Source organism: Lingula anatina, chromosome 2 (genome assembly GCF_051362555.1).
Source record: "Lingula anatina isolate TDL-2025a chromosome 2, LinAna3.0, whole genome shotgun sequence".
Taxonomy (NCBI): domain Eukaryota; kingdom Metazoa; phylum Brachiopoda; class Lingulata; order Lingulida; family Lingulidae; genus Lingula; species Lingula anatina.
In genome coordinates this window covers 12,891,744-12,916,197 of record NC_141768.1, presented here as the reverse complement: position 1 = coordinate 12,916,197, position 24,454 = coordinate 12,891,744, and the positions used below count along the sequence as shown (strand labels likewise).

At 36.3% G+C, this 24,454-nt stretch overlaps 1 protein-coding gene across 4 annotated transcripts; it reads right to left on the bottom strand.

Annotated features, from left to right (window-relative positions):
- Window positions 1-376: 376 nt before the first annotated feature.
- On the bottom strand, window positions 377-24,213 carry LOC106176438 (protein numb). 4 transcript variants are annotated; one of them, XM_087004443.1, is made up of 10 exons: window positions 23,873-24,213; window positions 16,396-16,549; window positions 12,066-12,140; window positions 10,774-10,851; window positions 10,246-10,395; window positions 5,709-5,849; window positions 4,935-5,154; window positions 4,149-4,379; window positions 3,442-3,615; window positions 377-3,226 (listed from the first exon to the last, which is right to left on the bottom strand). In XM_087004443.1, the coding sequence occupies exons 2-10, from the start codon at window positions 16,522-16,524 to the stop codon at window positions 2,637-2,639; spliced, it is 1,788 nt and encodes a 595-aa protein (XP_086860569.1). In that variant the 5' UTR covers window positions 16,525-16,549; window positions 23,873-24,213; the 3' UTR covers window positions 377-2,636. The 4 variants fall into 4 exon arrangements, with proteins under 4 accessions (XP_086860569.1, XP_086860570.1, XP_023931694.2 ...); XM_087004444.1 differs by having other exon boundaries at window positions 3,442-3,612; XM_024075926.2 differs by lacking the exon at window positions 10,246-10,395.
- Between the last annotated feature and the right edge of the window lie 241 nt (window positions 24,214-24,454).

Genomic DNA, 24,454 nt, shown 5'->3' with positions numbered 1-24,454 from the left:
CACCACCACTTTCTTATTAGATGATAATGCCAGTGGATGTGCTCAAGACATTTTATAGAACAGAGGGGCCACTCAGAATAGAATGTCCCTGCAGGGGCACAGTAATTAAATCTCAGCTCCATTTTACCATATGTGGGTGTGTGTGAGAGGCGGAGAGAGCATTACAGGATTAAGCGGTCTTCCTTTCACCATATTTGATCCTTGGATCAGTTGATACTCGGATGTTCTATTCTGAATGATCCCAAAGACTCTCTACAAAGAACAATAGATGTTTTGGACAGCATCAGTTCCAAAGACAACACAGACAAACACAGCAATCAGAACAATTACAAGAACATACAGTGTATGTATATAATAAAAACCATAAAAAACAAAATAGAGCCATGACTTATTTTATTTAAAAAGACTGGTGTAGGTACAAAATGTACAAGTTCAACAGTACCGCCAGATTCTGAATTTGTCCTAACAACCAGTGCAATACTTTTTACAAGGTGTATTTCAAGTAGTCAACATATTATATATTACTATTAATAATACATACATAACTAAATTTAGAATATAACTAGTAAATATCTACAAGCTAGATGAAAAATTCAATCTTGTCCAGGCATTCAAAGCATAAGTATCTTTAAATTATCTCTTTATAAATAACAAGAACCCATGTTGTAAAAATTCCTGTAATACTACCTTTTGATTCTTTGTCAACCTTAATAACAGAATCCACAGACATTTGAATTGTGATGCGTGTATTACGGATATTGTGGGCTTTCCACACAAAAACCTGCGTGTTGTATTATTCCAAATTTACCCTACAAAATACATCTTAAAACATTTTATGCTCATGTGCAAATTGCCAGGAGACAAAACTATGATATGGAAACTCATTGGACACCACAGTCAAACTTGGAAGGAATGTGTAAGGTAAGAACTACTGTGTTGTTTCTGAAGAACCACTGATATTAATGCAGTTGCCATAAAACCACATCAAAACAACTGGCTTGCTATTGCAATTAAAATCACAAGGCATCCTCCTAGGTTTCTGCGCCTCTTAGATATGGCTAATAAAAACAAGCTAAATAAAATTATAAGGTAGGTTATATGATAGGTGACTCGTTATAAAATAAAATAAAAGTGTAAGTATACATGTATTATTGAAGCTGTGTAATACTAAAGCTTAATGAAAATAGATTTTCTCAACATATGCAAATTCAGGTCTTGCATTTAACAACTGCACAAAAACTGAAAACATTCATTTTTCTTCACTGATTACTATTCACCCTGAATCTTTTTATGTTTCACAGTCTTTTTTTTTCTTTTTCTGCAATCAATCAACTTAATCAGATAATCTGGCACCAAGATATAACATCAAACATATAATGTATAAATATCAATTCACACACCAGTGCACCTGGTATTGATCTGACATGATGCACATTAATATAGTTTTATGTTATAGTAACTGAAATTATGCATTTATGAACTTAAAAATTCACCTGCCTTTCCCATTCTGTAATCACAATTGTTAGGATGGTAGGGGGCATTTAACAGTAAAGTCATACAATCATTATTATATATGCTAAGACACAGTACTTCTTCAAACATCCATACAATGTTTATGCATTCTTGAGGTACTAATTACCCGAATCTATATCATGTTTTTATTAGTTCAAGCTAACCGACCTCCAATATATCACTATAATGAATGAAGTTAAATATCGGTCACCTTATCGGTGATTAATGTTCCTCAATAAAATTCATTATCAGCTTTTCCTTAAAAATATCAGCAAAAATGTCAGTAAATAAAAGGACTAACAACTTGTTCAGCTCAAGTAAATTACAAAAACCCACATCTCTTCTTCAAGACAAACACACAAGAACAGCAAATGTTTCCCTCCTGCCTGTCCTTCAGTAATTAGGTGACCTTCTGTTGAAACATACCGAATGTTTTAAAAACCAGGGTGAAAACAACAACCTATCTTACATCAGGCATATCATTTTCATATCTATTGGACATCCACTTGGTTCAGTACAGCAGTTCTGCCACATTAAAAAGTCACCCTTGAATTAATCCCATTTCACTGCCCTTTAAATGAATTCTCATCCCCAAAGGCCTAAATCATGTGAAAAACAGGTCTTCAACTTCCACTGCAGTTTTACACACAAACATGCAAAAATGTACGGCTGATGCTGTTATGTAATAAAATAAAGATATTTTTGTATGAACTACTTAAGTTTTTCAAAACTGATATGTACAGTTTTTGGTGGTTAGTCTGATATGCAAAGAAAGCCATTCACTCCAGTATAGCAATCTAGAACCCAACCACCCATTACATACTTGTATGTACAGACAGCTGATGGTGACCAGAAACCAAGGGAAAAGGACTTTGGACTGACAATAGCCAAATATAAAAAGAGTAAAAAATAAAGCAAGCTTTGACCTTTCTTGTACTAGATTGAAGCAGTACCCCACAGTATGAATTCTACATTTCTCCAGCATATTCACAACATAACAGCTTCAAATTCTAGCAACACAGACAAACTTCAATATCATGATCTAGCCCCCAGTCAATAGTCATCAAAAAATACTACAATGTATAATACAAAATTTCCTATAACTTTTTCTTGTTCGAGGGTTTTTATAACTTCACTTCAAATGAAGCCTGTACATTGTCAGACTGGTTAGTTTTAAATGGATTAGTCGGCGATTTGTTCCCTTTTACAGACTTGGCAGCCCAGGCAGCATCAAATGGATCAAAAGCCTGGTGTTGTGAACTGTACCCAGAACTAGTGGTCACAGAAGAACTGGTCTGCCACGGATGGCTGCCAGATGCTGCAGTGGAGGACGATGTGGCACTCCACGTGGTATTCATAGTCCCGTTTTGTATGGTGTGTTGGCGTGAGAGCTCTGCCAGGGTAGGTTTCCTTGTTGGCTGTTGGTTCCACATTGTCAGCTCTCCTGTATCAATGGAATGACTTCGCATGTGGCCTAATGCGGGCCGTAAACTCCCTCCATGTGGAGCCTGATGAAAAGACTGTTGTTGTTGTTGTTGGAAAAGTCCATGGCTGGCCCCATTAAAGACAGGTAGCTGTGGTTGATGTACAGGTTGGGATGGTGAGGGGTGCCAGAAGGAGTCGCTTCCAGCGCTGGTGTCCCAGGGGTTCACATCTCTCACTGGCTGGACAGGGCTCTGATGTTGGTGATGACTCTGGACTTGTGTGGTAAAAACTGCAATGAGGACAATCAGGATTTTGAGCCACACGAGGTATAGATTTAATATTCATAGAAAATAAAAGCAAGATCTTGCTGTGCTATTGGAATTTTTAAGTAACCTGCTTGTTGCGTTAAACTATGGGCAAAATAATAAAAATGTAAGGCTATGGGTTTTATATCAGAAATGATTTTGTTCTTGAATCGTATACCTATTCTTCCTATAACCTCACCTTGATTGGCTGGACTGGCAGGCGTAAATGCATTCGACTCAAATGTTGTATTGGCAGCAAATGGATCCTCTGTGTTCAGTGCTGTCAGTCCCTGGGTCAGCTGCTGGCACATGGCCGCTATGGCAAAGTCTGGATTATTCTCTTTGGCTGGAGACACTTCTGGGATTGGAGCTGCTGGAAAATATCCCATGAGTTATCACTATCATTATGATAATACTGGTTAGAAAAAAAAATGATTGTCACTGTTGTGACCTTAAACAGTATCAGACATTAGCCAATTACTGTTCTGAAATAAGGAAACTCTTTATGAACTGCACAATCTTTCACCTGTGAGATACAATCAGGTGTATATTTTCATATTATGTGGTTCATTATATTAAAACTCAAACATCTTCCATACTGGTTCAACCCAGCAATTATGATAAAACAAAAGGAAGACAATCCTTAATGTGCTTCCTCATTTTTGTGATGATTGGCATATACAGCTCAAAGACGGAACCCATTTCACTAATAACAATCCTCTTGACAGCTTATCTAATTGGATGTATATCAGGCATTACTGCCCTTTGTTTTTGCTAACACTCTTGCAAACTGGCATCTTTCAATAAAATCATACTCAAAGTTTGCATTGTATAATTGACTAAAAGTCTTGTTTACAAACATTAACATCTACAGTCTCTGCAATAGGTCACTAGTATTCACTCTACCTGGTCCATTAGCTTGTTCTGTCATGCCAGAAGAATCCACAGAGAGGGCTCTGTGACGTTCTAAATTTGACGGCAGTTCATTTAAGCGTAGAGATAGCTGTCTTTTAAAGGGCGAGGACTGATTCAGCTTGGAGAAGCCCCTGAAGGAGCCCTGTCGTATCAACATATCAGGAGTGGCATGGGGCCTGGTTACAGCATGGGGGTTCTCTATAGCCTTGGCTGGGACAGGTTCTAAAATAGAAAAAATATCACTATTACTTGTTGTTGCTGTTGTTATAGCCCGACCAAGTCATCCATGCTTTAGGTGAGCATCCATGGCCGCTGCTGGCATGGATATTCCTTATACAATGTTAAGCCTAACACAAATGAATGAGTCTTTAACGGGGCAAAAAATAAAATAAAATAAAATAAAATAAAATAAATATTTTTTATTAGACATGTCAATTTATTACTGGACTACTGCATCTAAAACTTTTTTGCATATACCTTTCCTCCAAGTGTATAAATATCTTATTTACAGATGTCTATTTCACTGTCAGTTTTTACAATTTGTACATGGAGTAATAATCAAAGTACATATGTCAATAAAATGAAATTTTCAACCTACAGGAATATGATTCTGTTGTATTATAAACCAAATGTTGACAGCAAAACTCATGAATACATAAATAAATATCCAATACCAGCAAAATAACACACAGACATAACCATTGAGATTTCACATCTTAGCTTTTCCATTTTGTTAATCTAACTGGCAGCCTCTCTACTCTCAAACGCAAAGTCTACCTGGCAATATGGCAGATTGGGGGTCCACCATCCTCTCAGTAAGTGTCGTCTGCCGGAAGGAGCCCTGTCGAGCAAAACATGTCTTATCTTTGTTGAATGTCACAGTGACACCATTGCTAGCGCTGTCGCTGAGGTTCACACCAGAATCTTTGTCTCTCTTCTGTTTCCTTTCCAAGCAGATGGCAAATGCACAACCCACGGCATGACTGAGGCGCTCTCCCTGCAAAAAGAATCGGTTCTTTGACAGATGAACAGAGCAGAAATTCAGGACTCTGTGACAGAAGTTGAGGCAGCTTTCTGACAAAAATAGCGAGTATGGAATCCAACCAAATTATATGACCAAATTATCACATAGAATACCTCACACAGGATCCATGTTACATGAATTTTACTTCAGTCATATGATGTAAAACTTACACCAAAGCCATGTAAAAATGATACAGAAAGGTCAATTCTCACTTTTTTCAGCCAAAATAAATCATCTTTGGCAAAATGTGCTATGCCAGCATAGGTCTACCTTGCTTTCTGGGATGCCAAAAATCACTACCTGCTGCTGATAGATACATTTATCTTGTCAATGGACATTTACAGGCTGTCTTGGGTGGTCTTAACTGTGCTCCAGGGCCATCAACCAGCGCTAGAGCTGCCACCAGATCAAGCCTGATACATCTATAGGTTTATGTTAAAGGTGGAATCACGATTTACTCTAACATCTATAGGCCTGTTATCATCTATACATACAGACAAAGTAACCCAAGTTTCTGTGCTACTTACAGACTCTTTGACTGCCAGGAAACCATGACACATCCAACGTCGTGTTGTGCCATCGCGGCATATGTATGCAAAGCCTTTCTCATGGTTTCGATCTGGTGCACAGAAAGACACCTTCTCTATGGTTTGGTCTACTATCAGGCCCTGAAGAAAACAATACCAACAAGCTGAGAAACTGTAAAAACAATTCTTTAATTTTCTTTTAAATAAATGAGAACTTGAACAATATGCTTTTCATGAGTCTTCAAAAAATTATACTATGTCTTATTTACATTGAATCATAACACCATGTCACAAGGCAGTTATCTAATGACAACATCTTGTCATGAATAGTTAAAACCAATAACAAAAAGTTCTTTATTAAATATGAATCACAATAATCAATCAGGAAAAAAAATGTCTTTCATTAAATATGAATCCCAATAATTATCTCTATAATAATCAGTTTCATGTTACTCTTTAACAATATAATTCATACTATATTCATAAAATACAATATAATAAATGCTTATATTTTCAAACATTGATAGTTGATGAAAAGAAAAGCTGTTTAAAATGAAAACATAAAGCCCATTATAGTTGTCTTATCCATCTTCAAAGTCTGTAGATCTACAAATGACAGTCCCAGAAGTATATAATTAGAGCAATACATACATATAGCAAAGCACACATAATACACAGATCCTTACATAGTCCACACAAGACTGTGCTAAATAATACATATAATACATCACACAATATATGTGAAAAGGTGGGCTGGAAGTGACCACTGGGGATGACCACAGATCTAGAGACGAGATAAGAGCGTCTTCCGCAGACTATGCTCACACCACATCTAATCTATTCTATTGCACTTCATACTTCAGCTTGATCTCATAATGGCTCTTAACACAGAAGTGGCCATAAGGAATTTTCCCATTGCTCTCTCTCACTAAAGCATCACAAGTTCTGGACGGGACCCAAGGGTCACGTTCACATAGGCAATGATTTAATGTTACACTTGCAACTAGCAATGGTTTTTGGAGTTAATTTCAATTTATTGATAATCAATAAAAGGGGGAAAGTTTCACAAAAGTAAGTTATAACCCAAAAATAAATTCATAAACCAAAGTTTCAGTCACTTGTGGACAAAATAAAACAGTGGTCTCATTAAATTGAAAATTGTACCCATTTTATTACGGGAAATGAATGGCTTTAGTTTTAGACCAATACTTTATTTCAATAGACCACTATGGAATTATATCTTTCAGGCTATGATTCTTATTTTGTGAAAACAGCCCCTAACCAAACTTCTGGATTCAGATGTTTTAAAATATCATTCAGATAGTTAGGAACTGACCTAAATGATGTCAGGTGTGAATAGGACCTAGTGTGATCAAACCATTGCACTTAATCAAGGAAAGAGGACCAAAATCAATATCCCTGTCTGTAATATTTATCAGCACACTGCATACTGACAAGTCACAGGTAGGAAAAACTCAGCAGGTCAATGAAATATATTTTACTGATAATATAAATGCTTTTTGCAGTCATTACCACACTGTTGACTCAATGACACGATTTATCTATTACTTCAATGTTAAATTTGCTTGATTCACTTTATCACATCCAGAACATCCCTTCCTCTCATTCTATTTAATAGACAGGAGACTAAGCTGAACACTGTGGAGAAAATATTGGATAAAAACCCCAAAGCAATAGCAAGAGCTTTATTTTTCTTTTTGAAAATAACTAAATTAATAAATAAATAAAAAAATAAAATTAATACTAGGGCCAAAGTTACTCTATACCAGTTATTTCTTATATAAACCCCTGATGCACTTGTTACCAACAGGTAAGTCAATACATCATGCCTAACCTTTGTTCAGACTGCACCTTTATTTACATGACACCGTGTGTATCACTGGCTAGATACCAAAGGCTTTCTTCCCCATCTTCACTTCAATCAAATAAAAAGTGGGTCATGCCAGTGCAAGCATTACCTGCTGTACATGGAAATATTATCTTTAAAAGCCCCATAAGCCAATCTTCTTCCTTATCAAACTTGAGCCAATGATAATAAAAGAAGTGAAGAGACAGTTTGGGCAACATCACTGATAGTGGTAACTACACAGAATGTGTACCTTTACCATAGCCTGGTTATATAGATATATGTATATCATAAGAGGGTTATCCTTCTACAACTTCATAAGAGCACTATTAATTGAACATATACACGTATTGATATCAAAGGGAACACCTTCATAATGCTGGTGTGAAAAATAAAAACCACCAATTTTTTTAGTGTCAACATCTATTTCCTGGTTCTAACAGACTGAATATGGTCTTTAAAATGTTTTAACTCAACTTCAGCTTAGTGAAAAAAAAAACAGCATATCTTTCTTGTCTTGCACTTACAGCATTTGAGTACAGATCATGCTGAAAGATGGTACTTGCAATTTAAGCCCTGTCAAATAAATTTTTGTCTAAACTTCTTTCTTTTTTATTGGGCTTCTGTGCATCAGTGCAGGCCATCTAAATAGATATTTCATTCAGTCAAGTACAAGCCCAAACAACCAAACAACAGTCTCATTAGTTAAAACTGGATAGATATTATCAAGATTTAATTTTTTTGTACATTGCAGAAATATACCAACATGAAACAGATGTACAAACTTTGTGATTTATTTTTGCCACAAAGGGACGTGCAGTAATAAGCCTTTTGTATGGCCTAGTTCGTACAAAATGACAGGAACAGAACCTCACCACATTGTCAAGCTTAGATCAGGCCCAACAAGGTCTTGGAAATACAACTGCAGAGTGTACAAACTAAATGGTATCTTGTACTGACAACATACCAGATGTCTGATAAAGTGATCATGTACACTTAAAAGAATACTCAAACTATGTAAAAAAAGAACAAGGAGGTCCTAACAAAGAGCGCATTCAGAACATGATCTTTGGACTAACTGATCTGCAGACTAAATATGGCTGACCCTTTTGCAAAGCAAGCCACCTTATCCCCTTATGATCTCCCTGCCTCACATGTGCCATTAAACGGATTAAATCTTGACTCTGAGGTTTAATTGGTAGACCCCTGCAGGAATGGCATGTGTGGAAGCAGGGAGACTATCAGGGGATTAGGCAACTTGCTTTTAAGTGAGCAGGCCATATTTGTTAGATCAACTTGTTCTGAATGCACTTTTTACTGCTTTACAAACAGGCTTACATGAGTGGGTCAAATTTATATGTCGTAATGGCTGGATCATTCCAACCAGAAAATTGTGAATTTCACAGATACTGTATTTTTTAAGTAAAAATTTCTAAAAATTAAACATTCCTTTTGAGTGGTAGCAACACAATTGAAAAGTAGAATACCTAATAGTTCTTCTCTATACAGTAAAAGCACCAAAATGCTACAAAGAAATGTAATTTTATTGATTCCAAAATTATGTGTCTGAAAAATTGTTAATTTTTCTCGGTTGAAATGATCGAGCCATTATCGTAGGTTTCCAGAAAATAAAAAGATACATCACCAAAGGTAAGACAAGGTCCCTTAATGAGCCTCTCAAAGAATGGGTTGCTGATCAATCAATCACTCCTGTGTGTGAAGAAACACCTGAGCCTTGGGTCTCAGTACCTGGGAGTGTCTAGCATGAGAATGACTCAGGGGAGGGAGATCACGGTGAAAATATTGATTTATGTAGATAGGGGCTTGGGAGCTAAGATAGTCCATAATGAATATCCATATCAAGACAATATAAGGCAGCTGTATCAGAGCGCAATCATGATCTAAGATTGGAATAGAAGGTGCTCAGCTATTTTCTAACTACTTTTTTATTTTATTTCTTTCAACAAGATCACGAATCAATGGTGCTGTTATGTGATATCACATCTTTTCATAGAAACGTAAAACTAAATAACATGCAAAATGAAAAAGTGTGTGTGTGTGTACGTGTGTGTGTGTGATTGCGTGCTCATGCAAGCTAAACTCATCAAATGGCAAAGGTTACATACCACAGTTATTCATTAATAAGAGAGATGATACCATGAGTTCTACAGAGACAAGAAATCAGCCTTTGTCATTGAGGATCTAAGGATCAGGAAATGAACTCATAAAACTAGTCATCTTCATACATGAAAAGTTAAGCAAGTGAATAGCTATCTCCTTTTACCACAGAGTAGTAAAAAAGGCTTATAACTGCCATGACCTGTGCGCCTCAATGGTTCTTTGCTGTGAATGTATATACTTAGCTATGACATTGAAGGCTTCAACATTTAACCAGCTGTAGTGCTGCAGCGTCAACAGCATTAGGTCAGGTAATCATTATGGTGATGGTAGGTTTGAAAATCCTGGGTTACTAAAGGACACAGTGTAGCCATTTGGTTAAGTCTACAGGTGTGCTATATCTGAGTGAAAAGGTCATGTCCTGAAGGAGAATTAAAGAAACTAATCCGTTAAATGGGATATAAGTATTGGACTGTAAGTTGCATATATATATACCATGGAGTGGTCCCAATCACCAAAACTGCTGGCACTAGATATGTATATGTGTGTTACCTTATTTGAATCTGGATTCCGTTCTAGTGCACTTTTCTCCTCAACGACGCGCAATGAATCTCCCGATATGTATAAGATTGCACGAATACCCACTTTCTTTCTACGAAAAGACCTGCGCAATAAGCTTTGCTTCTTGGCATTGGGTCCTCCCTGAAATAGTCACACCTAATTGAAATAAACACAAAACAAGCCAAGCACAGGGCTGGTGAAAAGAGGAAAATATGGACCTGTAAGGCATCACAAACTTCGACCAAAATCAAAATTAATCAAGCATTCATTCATACTAGAAATAAAACCCAAAACAAATGGAGAAGAACTTTATGTATAAATATTCATACAAAAACTTCTCATATGGAATTTGGTTTGTTTGTTCGATGCCTCACATGACCACTTAAACCACCATGCAGGTACTGTGGCCGACAAGTCCAACCTCCTCTTTTCATATGCACGAGGCTTACACAACACAACACAAATCTACCACTGCACAGCAGACAGGAGCAATCTACTGCCACACAATACCTTACATACCTTACTTATTTCATCAACAACTCTCAGAGCATCCCCTGAGACATAGAGCACTGCCCGCTGATACCGCCCTTTACATTGCTGTAAGGGAAGAAAAGATGCCAAGGTGGGTTAATGCTACATCCCATGCATTCACAATGCCCTCGTGTTATGCATTTATGTATATTACAGTATAAAGATATAGGTATGTATAATGTAGTATAATATAACAAGCAGATATCACCAAATTTTAGAAAAAAATTCTTTGAAGTTGTATTGATAACTGATGACAGATTACATATATTAATTAAAAGCAAAACCATAAAAAAATAAATGAATAAAATTTGGAATCCTCATAGTAAATTTTGTTGTAACTTATTTTGATACAACAAGCAAATACCATACACCTTTAATATCTTTCCAAATTCTGGTACATTCTTACTGTCATATAAAGGTTTTCAATTTTTACACAATTTAGATATAAATGGTGATGCTCCACTTGTTCAATAAAAAATAATCCACTCCATCCAAATTCATAATCAATAATGCCACACCCTCCCTCTCTATAAACAATGCATTGAAATATTACTAATTACAACCTTTCTACAGGTAAGTTTAAGTCAGGTAAGAGTTAATACAAAATTACTACCACATTGGACAGTGAATTTACAACTATCAGATACTATGATCATACTCGTATTCATTACTTTAGACATTTACTCAGAATAATTAATATCTCACAACAAACTATTAGTAATGAAATGTTAAGGATAAGATTATTAGTATTAACCAAAAAAACACTTGCACAGCACAAAGTAAAACGGAAATATTTTTCAGAAAATTATCTGCTTCACATACCACCTTATTACAGCAAAGCAACTGATTCTGTGTCGGAATTATTAAAATAAAGATCAGTAAACTAAATCAAACACTAAATATTAAATATATGTGTTTATCATTCCGTGGGGACTTAGTATTACATGCATGTTAATCAGCATTGTCAATCTAGTAGGTTTGTTAATAAGGCCTAAGGGATGAAGGTGTGTCTCCAGGGGATGGTCTCCTTATAACTTTCAGAAAATATGAAAACAACACAGAGCAAGCATTCCTCAAAAATGAAGTTTTAAATTCCAAACAGTTATCAAAATGAAGTTTATCAACACACAAAATAAGAGTATATTAAATCAATGGTAAGTAATCAAATATATAACTGATTCTGAGGGAAGTTAATAGTCTCAGCAAGAAAAAAATGTTCAAGGTACTTCAACAAAGGCTCCTCATGTTAAAGGGGTGACCACAGTTTATTAAATACCTACATGTTTTAAGACTTTGACTGCTTCTTCACAGACCTGCATGCCACGGGACTCAAACACTTCAATACAGCCCAGGTACTGGAAATAAAAATAAAGAAAATGTACGATAAATACCACTGCTACAACTACACTTTGTCTTACTTCTGTCTAGTTCAATATTTATCGGTTGCACTTGGGATTACCGAGAGTTTGTTTTATTTACACAGAACTGGTGTAAAAAGGGAGCTAGGGATCATAATCAATATGTGTAATGAGGAGATCAATGCGTAATCTGATTCTCTACTCAACTACATCATGTCCACCCACTGGTAGGTTACAATTGCTGAGAACTTCTTACATCATGATCCAATTGACAGTAAGAAATACAATCAAATGAAGATAGAACAGTTATAAATTAACTTATTGATAACTGTTATTTATGATCATTAACCAACCTGGTGCTATATTTCTGTGAATCATTTTTAAGGATACAAAGAACTATAAATTAGCTTTTTTTTAATCTCCAGTCTTAAATTATAAATCGTTTTTAATATATACATAACACTGATGTTTTGTTTATTGGAGAAACTGAATTAGTTAAGGTATTGGTGACTTTTCTGTGCTTTGAAATGCCAAATATGCCTCTTGTCTTACACTACCATTTCTTAAAACATATCCAGACACAGGAATTCAACAGCAGCATTATCATACCAAAACAGCCTGGTCCTTAACACCATAATGGGATAATAAATCACAAAAACTACTTTATTCACTGCAAAAAGACTGTGAATACCTATAAACCTATATTGTATTTCTGACTATGCATCAGTTGCAAGCCACAAATAAAAACTGCCTCTGTTAGTCTTGTGATTCAGTACACACTTTGAAAAAAAGTAAATTTGTAGAAACCCAGCACCACATGCTGTAATCATGTGAGAATCTTATTAGAAAAACCTAAAATTGAAAATGTCAGCTACTTGGTCCATAAACCTAAATAAACAGACTGTTATATCTGTAAAAACACAATAAAATACATATCATATGTATATATGTATACATATAAAAGCAATAAAATAATGTACATAATTCAAACCTTAAAGAACTTACTGCACAACTATTTAATGTTCAAAAGCACATTTGCGTCCTAACCTTTCATACAAACCTAAATCCACAATTTCATAAACCACCAGTACTGTTTTGGGTGAGGCTTCCTCTTTCTTTACAAAGGAAAAGATTACTCCCTACACAGTTTTACAGCAGGGATTGGCTCACTGATGATAAATGATCAGGTCCACATCTGCATGCACAGTTGGATTTATTTACTGAACTTTTTCTGCAACCCAGTTACATCTTTTGAAGTTATTATGAATCCCCTTATTTCACCACACTTTTTTCAGTTTCTGTCAGTTGAGCACATATAAGCCAAAATTTTTTCTGTTTCCCATAGGCATAATCCAGCAAAGTACACTCTCTCTCTCAAGTTACACCCAGCCACAATAAATTTTTTTTTCTGATGCCGAATCTTTCTCAGTGGTTGAAATTATCAATCATCTTGTTGGTCAAAAATATAATCCTTTAGAGCAGCCTTTTTTTTTTGCCCTCATGCCCTCATGAATGAAAACCCAAGACAAAGGCAGCCTATGTTCAGCAAATTTTCAGGAATATTCCAGAAGTCAATTTCAGTCTACAGACAGAACATTCTGAAGATACTTGAATTTGGTCACCAATGGTATTGTAACAAAGTCAGACAGCAGTCTCAAAGACTGGCCTCCTTTCTGACCTGTGCTCAGAATGCCTCTTCCCTGTGGATCCTGTCCTCCCATTCCCTGTGGTTTTGTATATTACTTCTCCATTTACAGAAGAGTTCACCTCCCTTGTATACTAATGCTAATACCAACACACCCAATATTTCAAAAATGTTACAAGGGAAAAGTCTAATACATGTCTTTAGAAACAAATGTTTGATGCCCAACTAAATTTTTACAGTAAATTTTTTTATGTTTATAGAAAAAGTGTACAATTTTTTCCCCTGCTATAAGTTAGGGGTCGTTCAGAATGTGTTAGGCTCTGTTCTCACAACTTTTAGATCGATCTATCACCGCGGGGAGTCTCACTAGATTACTGTCAGATAATCCGCCTTAAGTGTCCGTCCCCGCCTACTACAAGCTATAAGGGGTAATTAACTTTCGTGTCCGCCCGGCTGACAGCTATTTAGCGTGAACCCCCAGGGAGTTAGGTCGATCCAATGTAGGTCGATCTAATCTATGAGAATGGGGTGTTAGACCCCATTTTCATTGGCACACCATAGGTTTACAAAAATCTATCTAACTCTACGGGGACTCTTGCAATCTGAAAGATACATCTCTTCTTGTTTCCAACATACTCGTATCATCAACAGCTCTTTTTTCCTATTTAACAATAGGAGGCATGTTTTGCACTCAGCAAGAGTCTCTGCAGAATTGGGTTGATCCAAATAGACCACTGTGTCTGTGGGAATGGGGCCTTAGGTCACAATAGCTGGTGCACACTAAGACCCCATTCCCACAGATTTTAGATCGATCTATCCCTGTGGAGAGCCTCACTAGATTACTGTCAGCTTAGCTGGCTTAAGCATCTGCCCTGCCTACTAAAAGCTGTAAGGGGGTAATTAACTACCGTGCGCGCTCGGCTGACAGCAATTTAGCGTGAACCCCCAGGGAGTTAGGTCGATCTAGATGGATCGATCTAAATCTATGGGAATGCAGTCTTACTCTACAGGGACTCTTGCTGAATGCAATCAGATTAACAGACTAGCAAGCCTCCTCCTGGCATTGAGTAGAATACAGAAAGGCTGGTGAATAGACCTTTATGGCAATGTTGGAAACAAGAAGAGGTGTGTATGTCAAAAGCCTATTACATAAAAGGCTGTAGTCATAACCAGTCTATTTATGGACTAAGTAGTCCACGGATGAAATGGGGCGCACATCTGACAATGGATTCTGCCAAACCCCTCTCCCAGCAGGGGCAGAGAAATCAAATTTTTGCACGCTTTCAAGTGGGTCAAGCCATAATTGATCAACTGACTAGCAAGTCTGTGGATCAACCGTTTGCAAGCACTGCCTTAAAGTTATCTCAACGGAGTCCCCTTGCTCCACCTGATCAATTAAATAATTTTGATCTAAACAGCAGAAAGCGAACTTGTAGAAAACTTGTGAAATTGATTTACACACCATAATAAGTGTTAGGACCTATCCCAGTGGACTGATCCAGACTGGATAAGTTAAGCACTAGTATAGCACTGATGTTATAAGGGCTTAAAAGGGATTCTAATAGATTCCCTGCAAGAATTAGGTAGTAAGCTTTCAAGTAGGCCAGCCATATTTGATCTGCCAATGTGTTACTCTGCAAATCAACTTCTGTTGTGAATATGGCCCAAGAGCTACAGGTTACTAACTTCAGAGGCTGAACTAGACTACATTCCCACAGAATTAGATTGATCCATCTGGATCGACCTAACTCCCTGGGGGTTCACGCTAAATTGCTGTCAGTTCAAGAGGCTTAAATGTCTGTCACGCCTACCGAATCAGCTAGGGTAAAGATAATTACCCCCTAACAGCTTTACTAGGTGTGACAGACATTTAAGCCGGCCAAGTTGACAGCAATTTAGTGAGACTCCCCAGGGGGATAGATCGATCTAAATATCTATGGGAATGGTCTCTTAGTGACTTGAAACAAGTGTTTTATAATCCAACCTCATCAGTACTGACTACAAGCAGCGTTATTTACTCTGAACTGCAAATCCTTTCACCTGTTTGTTAGACACTTTCTCTATGTTCCAGAGATTATAAGAAGTGCATTACCCCCGTATTAATCTGCAGTAGGCAAAGTTAATTTAATCTAACTGTAATGACCGAGGTTGAATGAGTTAAGTGTAGGTGTCAGAAAGCTTATCCCTTTGCAGTTCCTGTCATTCATTTGGCCACTGAAGTCACTAATTTGTCTTCTTACAAACAACAATCATCATAGTCAAAACCTGGTGTAGGGATTATGAACTACATGCCAAGCCATCTTCAAGATTCGTTTTATCTTCCTAGGCACTTGCACTCACCATTCTTGTGTCAGATATCTCGCTGAATGGGTAATTTCAGACAATTTTATAATTCTCTACATTCTTCTCCGAAAATCTTAGCATTCATCTGCTCATTCTCTGCCAAGCCAACATTCAGAATCTAACATTATCTGAAATATATCTAGTGGCTTAGGCATCTAATCATAATGGGCAATTTTTCAAACCGGATGAGGAGAATCAAGAAATGAACAGCTTTCGTTATGTTTCTTCCAGCTTGATCCCCCTCTTCCCATCAATATAACTTACCCGCACTTGAAAACTGCATGTTCCTTCTCGCACTTTGCGTTCATCTTCTTGCCACTGGTGGGGCTTGCTGGCTTCAGGGACGTGGTCTTTCTTCTTACGAAAACTGAATGTCCTTTTAAATTTCTCCATTGTTATGTGTTATGTTACTGGTCAACTGAAAAAAAAATCAGTGATGTGAATACACAATTTGACGATACTGAGAATACTTAAACTTTCAAATATTTATCACCATTTTACTTAGAACACCATTTTATTTAGAGAACAGCAATTATATTGCAGGATCAGAAAGTCAGAAGTCAAAATTTACTCCCACATAGCAAGAATCAGTGATGATAATGACAATGACATATTCCCGACATCTCACAACACAGCTAAAATAGCACCTTGGCATATGATCTTACTCCCTGGCAGTATCTCATCTGGGAATGAGAGCTATAGAAATGAAGACAATGCTAATAATGTGCTTCCTTTGCTATCTTCTGCCTGGCGTTTGAGTTATAGCATGCTTTTCTGTTTTAAGTGCATTCACCTCTTGGTTCTAGGAATCCAAAGACGTTTAATTATATCTGACATTATTCATAGACATGAAAAGTACTAAACTGACAACAGGAGTACTAGTAATGTTACTGCAATCATCCAATCATCAGACAAGACTCTTTTCCCCCTCTTTACGTGCAACATAATTTCAATGATATTCCTATGAAATATCTTTATTTATTGAATAAGATGCAGAGCAACATTTCTAAAAACTATAATATTTAAATTGTATTTGGCAAATCTCAAACTCACATGAGAATATTTATTCTTTACGAAAGCCTCATTTTATTGCAAGCTATCTAAGAAGGGAAGAGACAGAAAGTAAATTTTTTGAGTGTGTGACAGTGTGTGTGTGTGGGGTGGGGGGGGTGGGGGGGTGGGGGGGTGCAGGGGCAGCTTCTAATTTGCAAGTTTTGCCGTGTGCCACTTCTGGTGCGATGGCTTTAAGTCTAGTTACCATTCTAAAACACTGAAAGGTTGACTATCTAGAGTACGGAGTGAATAACTTCTCTAAATTGTGAATCTCATGGTTACGTTGACAAAAAGACAAAGGAACTTCACTCAAGTGTCATCTGAATTTTGATTGAATATAATATATCTATGTCCTAACCTCTATTGTCTGAAATAAAATGATACAGCTTTGACTCTGCAACAACAAGTGGCCTATTTATTTTTTTCAGCTCAAAACTATTGGTTAAAAACAGGATTGCCATTTATCCTGTAGTGAAAACAGAGCTTGTGAAAAAAGGCTAGATCAATTTTTATGCCTTCTTACTGAAGTTGTACCAACACGTATTTCCTGAAATGTTATTTTAGCACACTGGAATGATAACTGCCATTGAATCAGAAAACATAAACTGCACTGACACAAGAACTGAAAGAGTTATTCTATAATCAATATAACAAAACTGCCCACCTGCCAAAAGGGATACAACTGGAATACAACAAACATGACCCAGTAAGTGTCTTTAAAAGAAGGGAGAAGTAATCACTTTCAAGCGACTCCATTTCTTTAAAAAAACTAGCATTTTCAAATCAATTTTCATTTTCAAATTTCAATTACATCCTGCATATATTCTAGTTGTTCAGACATCTGAACTCTATGTTTTACCACCAAAAGCAGACTATATGCGGTACCAGCATCATGCAAAAATTGCATGCAGTCACACAAACCGGATATATCACTCCACATAGAGTTGCTGTGGCTTACCAGTATAAGGCTATTTAGGAAATTAATCTACAACTTCAAGACTGTCAAATCCACAGCAGTAAAAGGAAGTGCTGGAAATTAAACCTTCATAGTAGACTGGTTCACAGTCAAAATTTGTACCAGACTATTAACCAGGGTTAATACTATTCAAAATGTCAACCTTATTATTTCTGTGACATTTGTGATACTTTAAAAACCATATCCTTACAATGACAACTGGGTGTAGCAGGACCAGAATAATAACTAAGGAAATTTTAACCTTTCTATTGGTGATGTAGCACACCTTGTTGGCAGCACAGAGGGTCCAAGTTCACTGTGCTGAAATGAGGTCACCTTCAATCAGCTGATCTGATAACCTTTCAGGTATCAATAGAACCTGACCTCCATGGTTCAAAAGAAATGGACCTCTTGTATGATATCTCACCAACTCGCTACCAGCAACAGCCACACAGCTGAGATGTTATGTTAACAGCTGAGAAGAGTTCAGCCTGACCTGATAGCTGAAATACCATATCCACAAACAAATACACAAGCCTTCTTGACTATATTCTTGCAGCTCATTTCATCAAAGACAGTATGCAGGCATAATTTTGATATCTGTTTGTAAAGAATCCCAAAAAGCTGTATAGCTCACAGGGCAGGGCTGACATCTTTTGCTCTTTCTCAAAATGGCCAGTTCTGGTGCACTGTCTGATACCTCACAGCTGATTTTATCTGATAAGAGGGGTTAGGCTGCATTCTTTACTCACTACTAAGGTTAATACCATTTATAATCACTGGATCAAGTTAGACACAGAAGACAAATCATAAATTACAGTGCAAGTTGTTCAATGTGAACCTTATTTTTTTAACATAGAACTGGGACTGGCCAAAAACACATATTTTCATAAACTATCAGTTTTACAGCACATTAAAATAGGAGTTATTCTTCAGACCAACCCAATGACTGGTTAGAAGAAAAAAAAAAAAAACACTCCAGAGGTATGCAGGGATTAAGTAATCTACTAGTTAGAGAATCTACTTAGAATCAAACATTTCATCACATTGTATGTATAAAGCAATGAGAAGAGCTCTCTTCAGGAAGATGATTTAATATCCTCTACTTTATTCCATGAACACACCGACACATTTGAGCTCGTTGAAAATCACAAAAAGCTAAGGATGTTGCACCCATGTTACTACTAAGCCCTTTATTTCTACAACAAGTCTAATAATAGTAGAGTAACTCTTACTTCATTAAAATCTCATCAATGCAAATGTATTCACAGTATATTTGGCATTATATTCAGTCAGTCAGGCAAATTAACAGGAGCTACACCAGGCTGACTGGGTTTTAGTGGGCCAGATTAAGTAAACAATTTAGCTGACAATGGGAGAAATCCAGAATGGACAAGAATGCGTGAGAATGTGTTTGGCAAATGAGGACAACTTCCCCAAAAAAAAGGCCTGGCCCTATGTTTAAAGAGAAAAGAAACATTCAGAGAAAGACAAAGGCATGCTTTGATTTGGGATTGAAACTTGTCACAAGACGGTAACATTTAAGTAGTAGTACCTGTCTGTAGAGAGACTCCCTTGCACCTCCATTAACTATATACCTGGTCAATCAATTTTGTTGCCTGTTAATGACCAACATGGTCATTGCCCAAGCACACCCTGGGCCCCGATTTAGACCAATATCCTGACTACAGGCCTTTTGTGAAGAGCACAACTGTGCAGACAGGTTAGAAAAGTCGGTGGTCAGATAGCTAAAGAACGAGTAATGGAATGGTTAATGGTTCAAAGCTGTTGCTCACCATGTTACACCTTCATTTTACCCTACATAAACAAACCTCTACTTCATCCCTGGAAAGCTTATAAAGTAGCACATTATATATATTCACATTCTGCAAATGGTTGTTTTCACTCACACACATTCGCGCACACAAGTACGCACACACATATGAACACATACAACAGACTCAATACAGTACTATACAATTCCTGAAAAGATCTACAGTACTAGCAAAAATTTCTACATAAATCATGTCCACCATACTTTAAAACTCATTTCTTATACTTTTTTTTCAAGAAAACACTGGAACACAACGTGTCACAGAATAAAACCCTTATCATTCCACACAATTTCTTAAATTAAATCTATATAATTTGCACAGTGGCAGATACATAGATCAAAGTCCAACCAAAGTCATTTGTTTTATAGCTCTAAAAGAGAATGGACATATTTTATTTAAATGATATGGTAATTCACACAAAGCAACACAGAGACAACTAGTCATTTTTCAGTGGCTTCAATTCAATTAATTCCTCAGTAGATGTCTGAGCAATTGAGGCAGTAGCATTTACATGTAAGGCCTCAGTAGATGTCACCTTTAACAAAACTCAACCTTTTAAGTTTAAAACAACATGCTGTCTATTTTATTTGTATTTTTTAACAACATGTATATTAACCTGGCTTGGTATTTTTCTTTTGCAGAATATAATCAGCTTGGGGGTAAAAAAGCATGCTGAATCAAAGAAGCGTTGAAGATGAATCCCAAAATCTTGACAGATGTGCATGTTTTATCACTAATACTGACAAATGACCATGTAATACAACACACCAGCCATTGGAAAATATTCAGCAAATGGATCTATACTACCAAGTGTTGTGAAATGGTCAGTGTGGAGACGGCCACAATTTTCCTTGTACAGTTTTGTGAACAAAATCATAAGTTAAAAGAGCCATTTAATTTTCCATTTTAAGAAATCAGTACTTATCTACATGGACTTAAAGGTCAAAAAAACACATTCTTTTATGTATTTCAAATGCTCGGTGACATTAACATCCTCACTTAGTGGAAAATGCAACAGCAGGTGCAGCTTCTACACTTATACTGGTTATCATCATATCCCACATAGGCCACATTGCCCATTTCAACAGAGCCAGGCCAGAGAACCACAAGAATTAAACACAAACATTCAGTAGTGAACATTAATAATAGGAAGCCAACTGAAAGCAAGCAAATGTGCAGATCAGTCTTTTCACCTGCTCCAATCATCCTTGAAAACAATGTTTTTTCCATTCCAGTGCATTAGGATCAAGTTGCTTTCACATGTCCAATGATTCAGATCAGTTATAAACCAGTCAGTTTCCTGCATGAAAATGTCACATAATAGTTTTTTCTTTTGGCTTGATACAATGCTAGAGCCAAACTATATAGCCAAGCAATCAATTTTGATTGTTGCATCTCAACACTGGTCTCAACCCTTAACTTTGGGCCACTCTAGAACTTGCTTGATTTGATACCCACCCCCACACCTTCTGATTGTGGCTAACCTGGACAAATACTACATAGAACAGATCAATACAACTAACTAATTAGCCTAGTATCATAGAGACACATGCAGAATGCAATAATCCTTCCAGCAGTTCAGTCCACACAAATGCCAGCCAGCCTCTTTTGGAAGAAAATCAATAAGTTGTGTTTTTATTAATCTGATCCCTTTTTAATAACCATTGTTGTGTTTGCCTAGGACATACTGCAAAGTTTTTCTGACAAGCAGTTGAGAAATAAAGATGATGATGAGAAATATCAAAGACAAAAGCAGTGTGTTATCTATTCATGGATATATTGAAAAGAGACTGGATAAGTACATCTGCCTCCTATGATACTGATGAAAGGTGACACTCAGCCAAAGGCCAGACAGTGCGGCCAGACACATCTTCCTTAGATGTAAAAAACAGCTAAATTGTATTAAGTTTCCTTCGTCTGCCATCTATACCAAACCTTAAATGTAGTTATAACACAACACATTATATAGCATAATTATCAGCCTGGTATACTTACTGAAAGAAAGAGGAAAGTCAAAGCAGTTTGGATACAGAATACATAGAAAAAAGTACCTTTTCTAAACATTTTCATACATTTACTGTTTGTAGCTGTAAGAAGAAATTCATGCTCCTAATAAACAGTCTTGTAATAACACAAAAATGTGCTATTTTGAAATCTGAACTCCAAAGCATGTATATTCTATCCAATATTATTAAAACATGATGCTAGACATGCATTTTTAATGTTTATAAAATATCTTGGACATTTTTTCTAATCAATTCTGATCAATTACATCTACTTTTGCCTGACTGCAGAAGATCTTTAAAACAAGCACATCATATTGCAGGCTGCCATTTTGATTAAAAAAAAATCTGAAAACATGCACGTTTACCTATTTTTACAGGAAGACAAACATGACCTGCCTATCATAATTTCAACAATCACTTATGATAAACCATTTACAGGTGAGTGTGGTATGGGAATCAATAGGAAAACTGGAAGCAACCCATATATGTTGCTGGATATCACTCTGTACTTTTTCCTATCAGCAGTATCAGTAAAAACAAACAATTCTCTTGCCAGGCTACAGAAAGAACTAGGGAACCAGGATCAAATGCTTATATTGATGGCCAGGCAGCAAACAGTAGACTGTAAGCATATGTACAATACACATTCAATCAAGACATCCATTAGTCTAACCAAATAAAGAACTGGCAGTCTGAGAAATGACAGATGGATAAAATTCTTTAATAATAGTCCCAAGTGTCATATTTCACAATAATTCTGAGTACAAGTCTGCCAGAGTATTCACAGTCATCATTTTTTTATCTTAATCTTCAACAATTTGCTAAGTGTCAATTTGTACTGATCATAAATAGACAAGTATCTGCATTATCATCATCAACCTGGTTTAATATTTATATTACCTTATCCCAAATACCAAATTAGTTAATCTTAAAATGCTTTACTCAAGATGTCAAATAACCTGCTAATCAAGACATATACATGTGATGACATATTATGAACACGAACTATAGCTGGCATCACATCCAGAAGTCCTCAGACAAAAGTCTTTGCAAATCACATCCTATGGCCTTTCCTACATACGTACTAGTACTGTAGTAATGAATATGTTATTGACCAGACAGGCATCACTTGATGTATATATTGATCTTTTCACCAAGGTTCTGACGTCGGATATCATAAGACATGTTAATGACAGACATGGCATCTCTATATATTCAACATTGATAACCTTGTAAATGTACTGTACAATGGTTTTAATAATAACCAAGTGTCTTTGTTACCTTCAAATAAGTTTCAATCTAAGCTGTATTTGAGATCCAAAGAGAATAAAAGTAGACTTCCACCTTGAGCAAATGAATCTTAAGGACTGAAATCTGCTAATTAAAAAAAATCACTAAATTGATTACAATTGGACCGCAATTACAGATACCTTCACCATACAAACCATATCTCTGAATCAATCCTCTGAATCATCTTCATGATTAACCCCAATCCTACTCAATAACTCACAACAACTGACACGATGATTTATAATATACCAAAATAAAAGCTCACTTTTTTCTTTTTATCTATAATTACATTGTCTACATACATTAATTGTATGTGCTAATATATGCATTATCTAGGCATTTCACGCCACATGTTACCAGATTCAGTAGCAAATCGAAACAGATAAAAACAAATGATTATTCAACACTATTAAATCCCTTAACGTCACTGATTCACAGTTAAAAAATTCCATTTACAACGCAAGATGTGGGCGGAGGTCGTTGTCAAAGGTGTAAGGAGTAGTCTATCAAAGTTTGATGTAATTTGTTTGGAAGTTTAAATTAGATGTATACATTCCCTCTTTCTACTAGAAAAAAGCTTCAAGTGTTTTTTGAGAACTTACCTGTAATAATAACCTTTTCAGGTTATTTGAACACTTATCAATCACAAAATAAACAATACGTCAACGAGCCATGCTGAATTTCACTACACTTCACTTGCAGCAAGTTTTGATGTGCCTCCGTTTTGCCGGCCGAGTATCCCCCGTCTTGCTTCAAATGCCAAAAATTCCCTGCATATAACAAGTTAAGTTCTTCTTAAGTTCTTTCTGTATATATCCCACGCTTAATGTTTCACAGTTTTTCAAATACCAGAGGAATAGTTGGTCAAGAAATATAGCTTAAAACTTCTAACATTTAAAAATCTTCGTGTCGTAGGCAGCACTGCGCATGCTTAATAACCTAGATATTCCAACGCCCTCTATTCACAAACCACCTGTCTCAACTATCGCAACGAGGAAAATAGCGCAGATCACCACAACTTCCCCTGGCAGCTAACAAATTTGTGCAATTTTTGTGATTGTGATTATGGTAATACATATGAAATTAGATTATAATAAATAAATAAACATCAAATATTTTTTCTCCAAATTGTTTTCTCCGTGTGAATTTTGAGACTACTGCTGACAGCAGGATATTAGAACTTG